At 36.9% G+C, this 14996-nt stretch overlaps 1 protein-coding gene across 1 annotated transcript in view; it reads right to left on the bottom strand.

Annotated features, from left to right (window-relative positions):
• Golga5 (golgin A5) overlaps positions 1 to 14996 on the bottom strand; it is a 43829-nt gene that overhangs the window by 12101 nt on the left and 16732 nt on the right. The window contains exons 7-10 of the mRNA XM_026394224.2: positions 11867 to 12037; positions 9205 to 9333; positions 5432 to 5530; positions 1681 to 1891 (exon numbers count right to left, since the gene is read on the bottom strand). Of these exons, the coding sequence (XP_026250009.2) occupies positions 1681 to 1891; positions 5432 to 5530; positions 9205 to 9333; positions 11867 to 12037 (610 nt within the window). The remainder of the gene's footprint in view (positions 1 to 1680; positions 1892 to 5431; positions 5531 to 9204; positions 9334 to 11866; positions 12038 to 14996) is intronic.

Consider the following 14996-nt stretch of genomic DNA (forward strand, 5'->3'; position numbering starts at 1 on the left):
TGGTGAGAGTCAGCCTGAATGGCCTTTGCTCCTGAGCCCAGCAGTCTCTGTAGGATACTGAGGACTCTGACTCCCAAGTTCTTACCTCTAGTCCTGACTCCCCCTCTCATCCTACCCTCTGCCTGCGTACCTCCTTCAGGATGTCTGAGGGACACCTCAAATGCTTCAGGCCCAACACTTTGGATGTGACGTCCCCTGCTGACCTTCCCCTCCTGGCATTTTCCGAGACCTAGTATGTGACGTCAGCTCAGGCCAAAACCCTTCACTCCTTTCTCTCCAACTTCACAACCAATCTGGCAAATTCTGTCAGCTCAACTGACCCCCACAATCCAATTTTGGTTGAAATCACCATTTCTCATATGAACGGATACAATGGCTTCCCTAATCCTCCTGCCCCAGGCCTTAGCTCTCTGCAGTCCATTCTTTGCATTTACTTCTTATAATGCAGAGCTGAGGATCACCTCCAAGGCCCTGTGCATACTGGGCAAGTGCTCTACCACTGAAGCACACCCCCAGCCTGAGTCACTTGTATGTAGCAGCCATAGGCATCCTGATAAAATGTAACTCAGATCAGAGGCCCTCAAGAGCCTCAATGGCTTCCTACTTTGTTCATAGAAAGAGTCCTTACGCAGGCCTACAGAGCCTCCTGAAAGCTTTCTGAATTCATCAAACACTTCTTTTGCCCTCACCCAGCTGCACTGGATTCCTTTCTGTTCCTGAAATATCCAGGAACACACCCGCCTCAGGACCTTTGCATCTGTTCTTTTCTCTGCTTGCTTTTCTCTATAGGCTCCTTAGAGTTCACTTCTTTTCCTCCTCTGGGACTTACGTGCCGCTTTTCAATGAGACCTTCTTTGACCACTCTACTTAAACTATGATTTCCTCCACACACTGTTTCTCTTTAAAAATTTTTTTTTGTTAAAGAATTTTTAAGTCATAGAACTAAAAGATTTGCTGAATGACTGCATGTACAATTTTTAAGATTAAAAATCTGATTTGCTGCCAGGTGTGGTGGCACACGCCTGTAATCCCAGTGGCTCAGGAGGCTAAGATAGGAGGATCACTAGTTCAAAGCCAGCCTCAGTAATGGTGAGGCGCAAGCAATTTATGGAGACCCTGTGTCTAAATAAAATACAAAATAGGGCTGGAAAGGTGGCTCTGTGGTTGAATGTCCTTGGGTTCAATCCCCAGTACCAAAAAAAAAAAGAGAAAAATCTGATCTGCAGATGCTTATACTGGCATATTATCTTTGAATATGTATTCTGGAAAATTATAGATTCCTCTTTTAAAACCATAAAGCATGGATGAATTTCTGTGAATTGCATATCACCTTTAATACTCATAATTATTTATTAAAACAATATTAAAACATTGTGCTTTAAGTTTCTTAAGAGCCCCTCTCTACGAGTTATCTACTTCATCAGCAGCATCTTGTCAACTATCTTATGTGTCTCAGCATGATGACCAGTCTTCAGGCCTTCTTTCTCCTCGCCCAACACCTGTGAGGACATTCCTTAGTCCACTACCCATCTTACTATGCTCACACTGCAGCCCATGGCCCAGGTCTCATTTCAGAAAGTGCTGGGTTCTTCATGGAATAAAGTTTCTTTTCAAACAAAAACCGCCTTTCTGTAGTTTTTCAAAACCATGTTTGCCTGCTGTGTTCTTTTTGTGGGTTACCTTCTCCATTCTCAATTCCAGACATGTTGACGGGACCCGTGGAGACAGAGCTCATCTGTTGCTCGAGGCGTTCCAGCTGAAAGACCAGGGAGTTCTTTTCTGTGCTGAGACTCTCCAGCATGGTCTGCTTTTGGATGAGGGTCTCTGTTAGCTGATGGAGTCGACTTTCTAACTCGGACTGACTGCTGTTACTTAAAGTTTTATTGGTAAGCTGAAAGATAAAGCGTTCATAAAATTATCACACTAAATTAAAGTAAAACAATATACAAATCACATTACTACATTTTTACGTGTATATTGTGGCATTAACTATTTTTCCAAAACTCTAAAATGATTCACTAATGTCTACAGAAGTAATTTTCAAACTGTATCGACTGATGAATTTGGTAGTTCAAAAATGAGCACTCAAAAAGTTAACAGAACAGAATGGGATGTTTGCTGACATTCACATATCATAGTATGTGAGGGTACTATGTTGTGAAATTCTTTTTGTGTGTGTGTGTGAATGCACGTGATACTGGCACACATGCAAACGGTTTTTCCTACTGTGGTATAGGGCAAAGGGCATACTCCTAGGTTCTCATCTCTATTCTGCAATTTTCTAGCTATTTGACTTTAGACAAAAAAAAGAGTATTTTCAACACCATAGATAACCACTGTTCTGATTTCTATCATCAGAATTTGGTTTTGCCTATCCTTGAATTTCCTATAAAGGTGAATCATACAGTATGAATGCTTCTGTGTGAATATTTTTTAAAAAAGATTTGTCTAAATTGTTACAAAAGTAGTTTTCTTGTGTAACAACTACTGCAAAGTGTGTCACAACTTGCTTATCCATTTTTCTGCTGATAGACATCTTGGATATGTCCAGTTTCTGGCTACTTAAAAACACACATTATGACAATTCACGTCTTTTTGTGGACACCCACCTTCAGTTACACTGAGTCAGTATCTACGGTCATAGGGAGAAGCACGTTAACCCTGTCAGAAATAGCCACCACTCCACAGTGGTCATGCTATTGAGTGTCCCCAGGGCATGTAAGAGTTCTAGTTGTATTATACCCTCACCAACAAGTGGCACTGCCAACCTTTAATTTTTGCCATTCTAGAGGGTGTGAAGTGGTGCAGCTGATGATCTGGAGCACCCACTCTTGGGCTCCTCTGACCCTCCCTGCATCTTCCTTTGTGAAGCTCTCAATAGCCTTCCACCTGCTAAAAAAACAGTTGTGGGTTGTGTGTCTTTTTATTATTAGTAAGAACTTCTACCCCCATTACAAATCTTTTGTCAGACAGATATACTGCAAATCTCTTCCAGCCTGTGGCTTGCTTTCTTTCATTTTTGTACTCATATCTTTGATGAGCAATTTTAACTTTTTAAGAAATTCCTTTATTTTTTTTTAAACGGGCCTTTATTTTGTTTATTTATCTATATGCAGAGCTTAGAATTGAACCCAGTGCCTCACACATGCCAGGCAAGCCTCTACCACTGAGCCACAACCCAGCTCAGCAATTTTAATTTTGATCAATTCCAGTTTATCTTTTTTTTTAATTTTTGTTTTTTAGAGAGAGAGAGAGAGAGAGAGAGAGAGAGAGAGAGAGAGAATTTTTTAATATTTATTTATTTATTTTTAGTTTTTGGTGGATACAACATCTTTATTTTACTTTTATGTGGTGCTGAGAATTGAACCCAGCACCGTGTGCATGCCAGGTGAGCGCACTACCGCTTGAGCCACATCCCCAGCCCAAATATTTTCTTTTAGTTTTAGGTGGACACAATGTCTTTATTTTATTTTTACGTGGTGCTGAGAATTGAACCCAGTGCCTCACGCATGCTAGGCGAGCGTGCTACCACTTGAGCCACAACCCCAGCCCAATCTCTTTTTCATCTACATTTAAATGCTTTTTGTGTCTTCTGAAGAAATTCACCTTCCTCTAAATTGTAAAGTTTCTCTCACAGTTTCTTCTATGTGTTATAGCTCAGGTCTGGCTTTTTCAAATTAATTTTTGTTAGTTTCACAAGTCTAGTTAGGGGATGGGAGCAGTAATTTTTAAAGAATAAAAAAATTCAAACTGGAACCTACTTGTTAACAAACATATTGCTCTCCTAGGAGGCCCAAAGGCAATAGGATAAGTAGAAATAGCATTTTTCATTCACTTAAAATAAACCTCAACGTATGATGTTTCTCTATAATATATTAACATGCTAATTTCTTTTTAAATCATACAAATCAATTTCCTTCTATGAGACAAAAGTTTTTCTCTGTTCTTAATTAGGTGAAAAAAATCTTTTTTTAAAGTCTTTTAACTTTATTTTATTTAGTTATTTTTTTATATTTGGTGCTGAGAATCAAACCCAGTGCTTCACACGTGCTAGGCAAGTACTCTATTACTGAGCCACAACCTACCCCAAAGTAAAAAAATCTTTAAAGAGAAATTCTTCTATGATTAATTTTGGGGGGTGGGGGGTAAACAGGGATTGAATTCCAGGGTACTTGACCCCTGAGCCATGTCCCCAGCGCTCTTTTGTATTTTATATAGAGACAGGGTCTCACTGAATTGCTTATCATCTTGCTTTTGTGGAGGCTGGCTTTGAACTTCTGCCTCAGCCTCCTGAGCTCCTGGGATTATAAGTGTGTGCCACTGTGCCCAGCTATGGTTAATTTTTTTTAAATACTTTTTTTTAGTTATAGATGGGCACAATACCTTTATTTTATTTATTTATCTTTATGTGGTGCTGAGGATCAAACCCAGTGCCTCACACATGCTAGGCAGGCACTCTACCACTGAGCTACAACCATAGACTTATGGTTAATTTTTGATTGGCTAAAGTAGCCCAAATCAGAGGGTGTAGCTCAGGGGTTGAGCACATGTTTAGCTTGTTACTTGGTTAGGGTTAAATCTCTAACCAAAAGCAGAACAAAACCAACCAACAATTAAAGTAAAAAATATCATGATCATATTTTAGATGTAGTAAGCACTCAATATATATTTAGTATATACAGAAACACTTATTTAAGGGTTAAGCCATGTAGTCTTTTTGCTCCTTCTTTTTCATGTCTTTGACCTTTTGCTAGCAAGATCCTTTATATTTAGATAGACTTAATATATAATGGACACATTGGTTATGAGTCTTCATTATTTAGTTAGCTAATGACCTAATTTGAACCCTGAAAAGTAAATAATTTTAGTTTTAAGTTCTCAGACTTGAAAAGCAGTCCATAACTTAAAATGTTATAAAATATTTTTTTCTCAATTTTTGGAAAAGCTGATATAAGTGTTCCCTCTTCCCTAGCCTACATTTGTGAAGTGTGTAAAGGAGAAAAGGACAACTACAGTCACAACGGTAAAGGCTTTGGTAGATCTGGGTGGAAGGCACATGGGTATCAATTTCTCTAAGTTTATAGTTTTAGAGTTTCAAAAAAGCTTGGTGACTTTTTTATGGACATCCTAGCAATTATTAATAGGAGACCTATCACTTTTTTTAAGGAAAAATAATACATAATTAGAAAACTGATAATCAGTACAATCACACTGAAATCAGAAGATATGAAAATATGCAGGTAATTCTAACATTGCGTGACTCTCAAAAAAGCAAATCTTGGCATATAACAAATGTAGACTTCAACGGCAAGAGATAAATATTTGTCAGAACTCAGATGAAAACATGGGAAGAGAAGATCTTGCTGCATCCTTTTAAAAAAATGTAGCTTTATTATGACATTTCCCACAAGTTGTGAATGCTGATTCCTACCTGATTCCTGAGTTTTTGAATTTCTTCCTCACGATCTTTAATTCTGCTTTGCAAAGTGTTCTTTGTTCGATACAGATCTTCCTCTATGTAGTGGAATTCCTACAAAGTGAAGCATGAATGGAATAAACCTAAATCAGTGTCCTTATATCATCCCCAGAACCTAAAGTGGGCACCTTTAGTGGGCACCTCAATACCATGCTGATTATATACTGAATGAAAACCAGAGACTTGGATGGCTCAGATGAATAGCTAATATTTCAACTTGACATAAATACAGGCCCCAATATATCTGTTAATAGGATAAATCATCAAAAAACAGAAAATACTTTTATCTTACAACAATGTATGCAGGCATGTAGTAATACAAATGATGACAACAAACTGGAGAAAATATTCACTACATATATGACAAAAAAAAAAATAAAAGACCCATGTAAACTAAAAGGAAGTTGATAAATGAAAACACTTTTTACAATTCATCTTAGAAAAAAAGGCTAATCTCCCCAATATACACAAAAATTTCATGATTGCTTAGAAAGATCAATATACAACAACCAAATAATTGTTTAAAAAATAAATAGTATTCTCTTCTCCAGCAATATCATTTCTAGTACCAAACACAGGGAAAATGATCCATTTTCCCTAATAATCAAAGAAATGTAAATTAAGCAATAAGTTAATTAAACAAATGTTTAATAATTAAACAAATGTTTAATTATATCTAACGTTATCTAATGTTATATTATATCTAATATACACAAGAATGCAAGGAGAAACTTTTATCATTGTCAACAAATTGACACAAACCTCTTCTGAAAAGCAGAAATATATTATATGCCTTAGAAGATTTATAGCTTTTGATCTAGTAATTTCCTTCTCAGATATCTAATTTAAAGAAGCAAAGATTTAAAGTTAAAGATATTCATACCAAGACAATCATACAAAAAATTTTAGAAAAATAACAAAAAGAGTTCATTGTTTAAGTAAACAAATGATAGTCCATCCCTATTGTGGAATATTATATAGACATTAATATTATGCTTTTGAAAAATGTGTAATAGTCAGTAATTATAGAAAATTAAAAATGAAGATGGATTTTGAGTTTTTAAATTTTGTATATAAGCACAAAAAAATGGAAAAACTTAGCCAAATTTTGCTATCACACTAAAGTGGCAGGGGATATATTTCTGGGAAGTAGGAGAGAAAAAAATCACCTTATTAAAGAAAATTTAAAAAACCATACACAATCAACAGGCCATGACCTCTTATTTTTTATTCTTATTCTATCAGACTATGTAAAAATCAGCCTTAGAGGTTTAATTCACCAATTTTAAGTATAAAATTAGATGCACTTTGACAATTGTGTATCTATTATCACATCCACAATGTACAATATTCCCATCACTTCAAAAAGTAACTCTTTTTCAATCCCCTTCCTGTCCCTTGGTGGCTGACAACTACTGGCCTATTTTCTATCACCACAGTTTTGTCTTTTCTAGAATGGAAACATACAGTATATTATGTTTTGCGTCTTGCTTCTTTCACTTAGCATAATGTTTCTGAGTACAGCTTACTTATATCAATAGTTCATTCCTTTTAACTGCTGAGTACTATTTCATTGCATGGGTATACCACAATTTGTCATTCATTCTGATGGATAATTAGGTTCTTTCTAGTTTTCGGCTTTTCTGAATAAAGCTTCTATGAACCCTCAAGCACAAGTCTTTATGTGATCATGTTTTAATTTTTCTGTGGTAAATAGATAACATAAAGAATAAAATTTCTGGATCTTAAGTATGTGTAACTTAAAGGAAAAAACCCTACCACACTGTCTTCTGCAATAAGAGATCCAGATTCCCACACCTTTGTCAAAACTTTGTATTTCCATTCTTAATGAGCAACTGTTCTAGTGAGTGTGTACTGGTATCACTGTGGTTTCAATTCACGTTTCCCTAATGACTAATCATGTAGAGCAGCTTTTCATGTGCTTGGATGTATTAGGTAATATTTTCCACCTGTTTTGCTCAGCACTGAGAGTGAGATGGGAAAAAATAAGAACCTCTGGATTCACTTACACCTGCACTAATGCATTATTTGTACAATGGACACAGGTTGGAATCTAAGAGCAAAGTATATGCCATTTCAAAAATATGCCCAAATCACTAACGTACAATGTAGGAGGGGGAAGAAAGAATAATTAGAGTTGTTAAGAACTTTCAAAAGCACTATACTTGTATACAGCAGTGATAAAGCAGCAGGAAGAGAGCTGTAGGAAGAAGCCATGGCAATAAGACTCAAATTGCAGGAGACTACTTCTTACTCTCAGCTGGACCTGCTCCTTTCAGATTGAAAAACTCGAAATAAAAAAAGAGACAGGTCAATGGGGGAATTAGAGCAGGAGAATCACAACTGACAAAGTGTGCTTTTTTACCCCTCAAAGCACAAAAATTCAAGGCTGAAATTGATTACTACATAAACAGTCAACAGCTAAATTTAGTTCATTTTCCTACTTGACTCCCTCATTTTAAACAGGAGCCTGGGGAGAGGAGCAATAAAACCACTTGCACTAACAGGAAGAAAATGATCCCAGGAACCACTGAGCATATCACGTTATTGTCTTAATATATAACAGCTCCTTGAATAAAGTGCAATTTCTGAAAGGACAGCTAATCTTATGATTAAATGATCTAAAATAGCCTATGACACACCCTGAAGGTTGCTGCTGGGTGACTTATTCTCTTACTACTCAGGAAACAGATTTTAAGTGTTACTTTCCTAATAAATTATCATGAAAAAAATATAAGAATCCACAGATCAGAATTTAAGAGCAAAGCATGAAAAAGTAAAAACAAATTTAAATACAAAGCAGAAATGTCATATAGGACACACTGAGAATTATAAGAATATTTTTCTATAAAATGAAGAGAACCATAATGATTTTATTTCTATCAAGTGTCTATAACAATGTAGCTACTTAGTGCATTAGAAATATTAACATTAAGTATAGAATCTCATTCTGAAAATATAGCTATAAATGTGGTTTTTAAAAATATTTTTTTAGTTGTACATGGACATAGCTTTATTTTTATGTAGCTCTGAGGATTGAACCCTTTGCCTCACATGTACTAGGTAAGTGTCCTTCCGCTGAGCCACATCCTCCACCCTATAAATGTGTTTAATATTAACTATCTTAATATAAAAACTTTTATATAAATACATGTACAATAATTTGGCTTGGAGAACAAATTACTAAGTGAAAAATGAAACACAATCTTAAACATGATTTGTAAGAATGGTCTGTATAAGGATGTTTTCTCAAACAGATAAATAGTTCCCACAGCACTAACATTGTATTTCTATTAAATAATATTTACCATAGTTCCTAGGAAGTACCAACATAGTCAACTATGAAAATCAACAAACTAATATCAGTTTTCTATCGATACATACCCTAACAAGGAGATACAACAACCTAGAGACAAAGGGTAGTAGAAAGGGATTTCTGGGCTCTGAGGTAGGAATCCCGGGTTCTATTCTACTCTCTAATTAGTTTTACAATCTTAGGCAAGTCATACTTACCATTTTGTGTTTCTACTTTTCATCAGATAAAACAAAAAACAAGGAACGTGGTATGTAAGATAGGGAAAGCTATAAGATCCCATCTACCATTCACGTTTCCAAAGCCCACACTCTAGCTTTCCTGAAAGGAGTCTTCTCATCTGACCACTAGAGGACAGAGGCTTCCTCAATAACTGTCCATCTCAGAATCTTACCTGCTTCAGTCGCTCCAATTCTGTTTCTAGCTCCTGTTTAGATGTTTTCTGCCCAGCTATCTGGTCTTGCAAATCTTGTAACTGTTCTCTTGCTGATTCTGCTTCACTAACCTGCTGAGCTTCCATGTCCTAAAAAGAAGAACCTTACATGTAGAAAGCAATAATTAACCATTCAGTTCAACATGTACGGAGCAACCATCACGAGTCATGAACTGGGCTCAGCGGGCACTGGAGGGATAAAGATGAGTGAGACGTGGCTTCAGCCCACAAGAAGCACCCCCGACACCTTCCCTGTGCAACACAGCTAACAGTGAGCAGAATGAACAGGATGCTGCCGCTGCAACAGCATGTAAACCACGGGGTCTCCTAAGAGTGGATGGTCAGTGGCTTGCTGAGAGATGTAAGTCTCTACTATAAAGCTGAAACAATCTCAAAAAGAACAGAAGTGTAAGACCAAGAAGGACTTCACTGCATTCGTTCTCATTATTGCAGGATACAATTTGTGGGTGTCTGTGTGTATGCACCGGGAATTAAAATAAGCAACAAAACTTTTACATCACCTGAAGTTGGCATATTATTTTCTTCTTTTAGCTTTATTACTATTATCTGATTTCACATTTTTCCTTCTTACTTTGATTTCTTCAAGCCTAAAACCACTCTCTGGATTTCCTGCTAAATCTACTAATGCAAAGCACATAGCTCTAGGTTTCTATATTTTTCCCACATAGGTTAAGCCAAACTCCATTCATAGGGTTCTACAGGAGATTGAAAGCATCTTAATTTTCTTTTACCTTTTGGTACATTCTCTTTTGAACTCATCTGTTATCTCCGCACACTCTTGAACTTCAGATATTATTTCAAAACCCCAAGACCAACCTTCCAGGTAATCTAAGTGCAATCCTTTAAGCTCATACAACTTTGTGAATGTAGAAGAAGAAAAACATTAATTCTGATTATTTTTTTTCCCTGAACTTTTGGGGCTATCAGAAAGTAGTTCAATCTTTGTCAGGCAATTCTTGAGGCAGGCAGAATGTCCAGTGGTTAAAGAATACACATTCTTATCTAATCATGGTTCTACCACTTTACTGTCTGGTGGCAAGTTACTTTCCTTCTGGTACCTAAATTTCCTTGAGTATAAAATGAGAATAACATAATTAGCCTCACAGGATTATGGTAAGGAATAAATATATGGACATATGTCAAGTGTTTGGTGAAACATCCGTAAGTGACAGCTGTTATAATTACTTATACCTCATCCATTTTACTAGGCATAATACTTTTTATTGTAGATTTCATAAACAACTTTAGAAGGGGTAGGAAACTGGGTCAATGACATTTATGATTGGTAAGAGTTATTTTTTTTTACCATTTCAAAAGATATGAAATAGTTGTTATAAATAAAATTTATTATCTACCCAATTTCTAAGTTCATAGGATTGAATTCTTTAGAATTTAAAATTATTTACACATTAAGAAAAAAAATCCTATTTTAAGGAATGTAAAAAAATCCAGAAACACCGGCAGTTGTTGTTTATTAAGGGTCTGTTACAAGTCAAAAACAATGCTAGGCCCTTTATGCATTATCCTTACTTTCAAGAGAACTTTTGTTTAGCTTCATTTACACATGAGGAAACTGAGGGTCAGTGAGGTGAAGCACCTTATGCAAGTTAACATCTATTACACACCAGAAAGCCTCTGCTCTAGACAGAAGTCCTGCTGACACAACCTCCACACTTCCTTTGGAGTTCACAAGTTTTGCAAGTCAACAACTTGCATAATGAATGCAAAGATAAATATTCTTGCAAGATTTTTTTTTTTAAGGAAAAGAAAGATCACTACCCTGTACTTCATCTTCTATTCTCTGATGCTTGCTCCTATGATATTTATGTTAAAGATCCCATGTTTAAGTGAAAGAGATGGCCAAATTTTATATTTAAATTAAATATAGTAACTATGAACTGTAAGATTACACATAACACCATAATTAAAAGAGCATCCCTGAGCCCATGCTAATATTAGAAAACATCCCAGTTTTACTAACAAGCCCAAAATCTGTTTTTTTTTTTTTTTTTTTTAGAATTTTTAATATTTATTTATTTATTTTTAGTTCTCGGCGGACACAACATCTTTGTTGGTATGTGGTGCTGAGGATCGAACCCGGGCCGCACGCATGCCAGGCGAGCGCGCCACCGCTGAGCCACATCTCCAGCCCCCAAAATCTGTTTTTAACAATTATAATGTAAGATTTGTAAACTTAAGGCTTCTGTCTTGTTCCCTGTTATAACTCCAAGTCTAGCTACATTGGCAGTACTTGCTAAGCATTTATTGAATGAATGAATCTAGTTACTTGTTTGTTATTCCCTTAAAGTTATAGTCATTTAGTGGACAAGAGCACTAATGCTTTAGATTCACTTCTTTTTTTTTTTCAGAGTAGAAATTAGAAGTTTATTAAAGGACAGCAGAAAAGACTTCTCCCGGAGGAAGAAGGGGACCCAAGAGATGGAATCCCTAGATTCACTTCTATGTGGTAAGTAATATTCCCAAAGAAGTTTCACATATTTTTTCAATAATGCCTTTTCCTCCAAAATACAGAATCCACCATCTCTCAAACTGATAATATCTGAGGCAAATGGTTGTCTGGGAGGCTGACAGTCCATCTTACCTGTAGCTCAGACCTGAGCTGATGTATCTGGCACATCAACTTCTGTATTTCCTCCCTCTGCATCTCCTTTTCATGCCGAAGTTCTTCTAGCTCCATGCTATTAGCAGTACTGCTATCTAGACCTTCAAAACCAGAGCCTTCCTTTAAGCTGTTAATCAATTTTTCTTTAGACTGTTAAAAAGAAAGAAAGAAAGAAAGAAAGATGTTTAAGCAAGGCAGACATTAGAGTGCATACAGGTTTTTATTTATCTATTTATATTTTGGTGGTATAGGAGACAGAACCCAGGGCCTCATGATTGCTAAGCACACACTCTACCACTGAATTATATTACCTGTGTTTATTAAGTTCTATACTTACATACTGAGTATCATCCCACCACACCGAAACTAACCAGCTATGGAAACATTCCAACATTATATCCATCAAAGAAAGTCCACAAATCATTAAATCTGTGAGAATAAAAATGCAATAGTGCCTTGTAATGTCCTTGGATTTTAGTTCCCGCAATCATGTTATAGTTGAAAACTTCTCATCCACAAGATTTTTCTTGCTGGGCATGAGGGTGCATGCCTATAATCCCAGCTACTCAGAAGGTTAAGGGAGGAGGATATTAAGTTTGAGGCCAGTATTGGCAACTTAGACCCTGTTTCAAAATAAAAAATAAAAAGGGCCATGGATATGACTAAGTGGTAGAGCATCCCTGGGTTCAATCCCTAGGACCACAAACAAAACCCCAGTTTTTCTTACTTTTTTTCTCATTTTTCCCCCATCACATTCCATTCAACAAATATTTATGGAACACTTAACACAACTTTAGTACTGTGCCAAGTGTCCTGTGTATTGAATATAACGTTTCTTGCCCCAGATAGTACCCTCTTGCCTCATCAAGCAGAAGGCAAAAAACTCAATGCAAGAGAGATACGCCCAGATCACTTGAAAGAGCTTTTATCCCATATGGCTGGGATTTTTGAAAGTGCAGCAAAAACCCAGGATGAAGCATAAGAATGCAAAAGCACAGAGGATCTATGAGAAAGTATTGTGCTGCTCAGACAGTACATTAGGACCAACTTCTAAGAGCTCCAGATGCCAGGCTAAACTCTTTTAATTTATTTGGTAAGCTAAAAAAAATTAGCAAAGGTTGACTAGGGAGTGATATGACCAGAGATGTATCTCATGAGGGTTAGTCTGATAGTTCTGTGAAGCAGGTGTTCACAAAATTCGGTCCATGGGTCAAATCTGGCCTGTGGCCTGTTTGTTTTATAGTTCATATGCTAAAAATGTTTGACTTTTTAAAAACATTTAAAGGATTATAAAAAATAAAAAAAAAAGAATTTGTGATGGAAACCATATAGTCCACCAAAGTCTACAGTATTTACTATTTGGTCCTTTGCAGAGAAAGTCTGTGGACTCCTGGCATGAAGGATGAGTTGGAAGAAGAGTTCTGCCATATGAAGATCAGTTAATAAAGTGCCAATTCTAGATCAGTAATAATGATGACTAACAGCTTTGATCTTAAATATATTATAAAGTCACTCTCCTCTATCAAAGAGAATTTTCCCTTCTGAAAGTGGCAGAATTACAGGTGATTTCTATTGCCTTCCTTGAACTTTGTGTTTTTCAAATTTTCAGTAATGAACATGACCATTTATATGATTTTAAGTTATTTAAACAAGCAAACCTTTTGTCCTCACATCCCCATCTAGCTATGGTCCTTTCCTTATGTCCATAGTCAAACTACCCCTATCTTCATTTCTTCACCTTCCACTGAACCCTGGAAATCTCCTTTGTGAGATCCCCAGGGATCTCCCAGTGCCAAATCCAAGAACTCTGTTCTGTCATCACACCAGAGACAGCTGAGTGCCTCTGGTCACCCCCACTGGGAACTCTCTCTTTGCTTGTCTTCCTTGGATGGCAGGTGTCACTCTCTTTCCGTTCTTTCTAATCTCTGACCATTTCCCTTCCCAGTGTCTGTCTTTTGTGGGCTTTTTTCCTCTATTTTGTAAATGCTGATGTTTAAGTCTGTTCTTTGCCATTGGTCTACGAATCTCCCCTCTCAGGACACATACTGTTCTTTAAATTAAAAAAAAATAATAATAATTGCTGATGGACACAATAACTTTATTTTTCTGTGGTGCTGAGGATTGAACCCAGTGCCTCATGCTTACTAGGCAAGCACTCAGCCTCAGCCCTACATAGTGTTCTTGATTAATTTTACCGATGCTCACAACTTACAGGTTATATTCCCATGGCTAAAATGCTCACATCTCTCTCCTAGGCTTCATGTTTGTGTTTCTAATTCCTTCTTGATACTTGTAGCCCAATGTCACATCAATTTTGCAAATTCACCATAATTTGTCTGTCTCCTTCAACTCTAACTTGCTGCCATTCCCGTTTTTCTCTGTTACAGTACAGGGGACAACATTCACACATGCAAACCAGAAATCTGCAGCCATTCTTCCTCTAATTAAATTCCCAAGTCTCATGTTTTCTACCGTCTATGGATCAGTTGTCCTGTTTGCTATCCCTGCTGCCACAGGTCCTCATTCTTTCTTATAATCACCTCTTCACCATCTACCTGCTTCTGATCTAACCAACCTACCCTTTGTTCCCTCAGTGTATTCAGTAATTTCTTGTGAACCAGGCACTGTGCTGGGATATATAATGGTGAACAGATGGAGGTCCACCTCTCACCTAACCTCTTCACTGCTGCCACTCAAATCCGACCACACTACTCAAATTCCTTAACATCCCTCCCCCTGTTCCCTACAGGAAAAAAAGATCTAGTCTTTGTTCTTCCACTAAATAACCATGTGCTCTATCTTTGGGTCTTATCTCCCATCTTTTAATCTCGAATACTTTATGCTCCAATAACAGGGAACTAGCTCCCCTAGTATGCCATGTTCTCTCAGGTCCCCTGGCTCTGGCACAGGCAGTTCTGTCTGAAATCTCTTCCTCAGCTTGAGTCTTCCTACTCATCCTTCATGTTTTTCTTTACACAGTATCTCCTTGATGCAGTGAGCCCTGACATCCCCAGGTACACTGTAAGGGTCTCTTCTCTCCAGTGCCCATTGAATTGCATCAGTAACTTTATTCTATCCCTTAGTCTAGACTTTGGTTTCTTCCCACTGA

This window comes from Urocitellus parryii, chromosome 6, assembly GCF_045843805.1.
Source record: "Urocitellus parryii isolate mUroPar1 chromosome 6, mUroPar1.hap1, whole genome shotgun sequence".
NCBI classification, from domain to species: domain Eukaryota; kingdom Metazoa; phylum Chordata; class Mammalia; order Rodentia; family Sciuridae; genus Urocitellus; species Urocitellus parryii.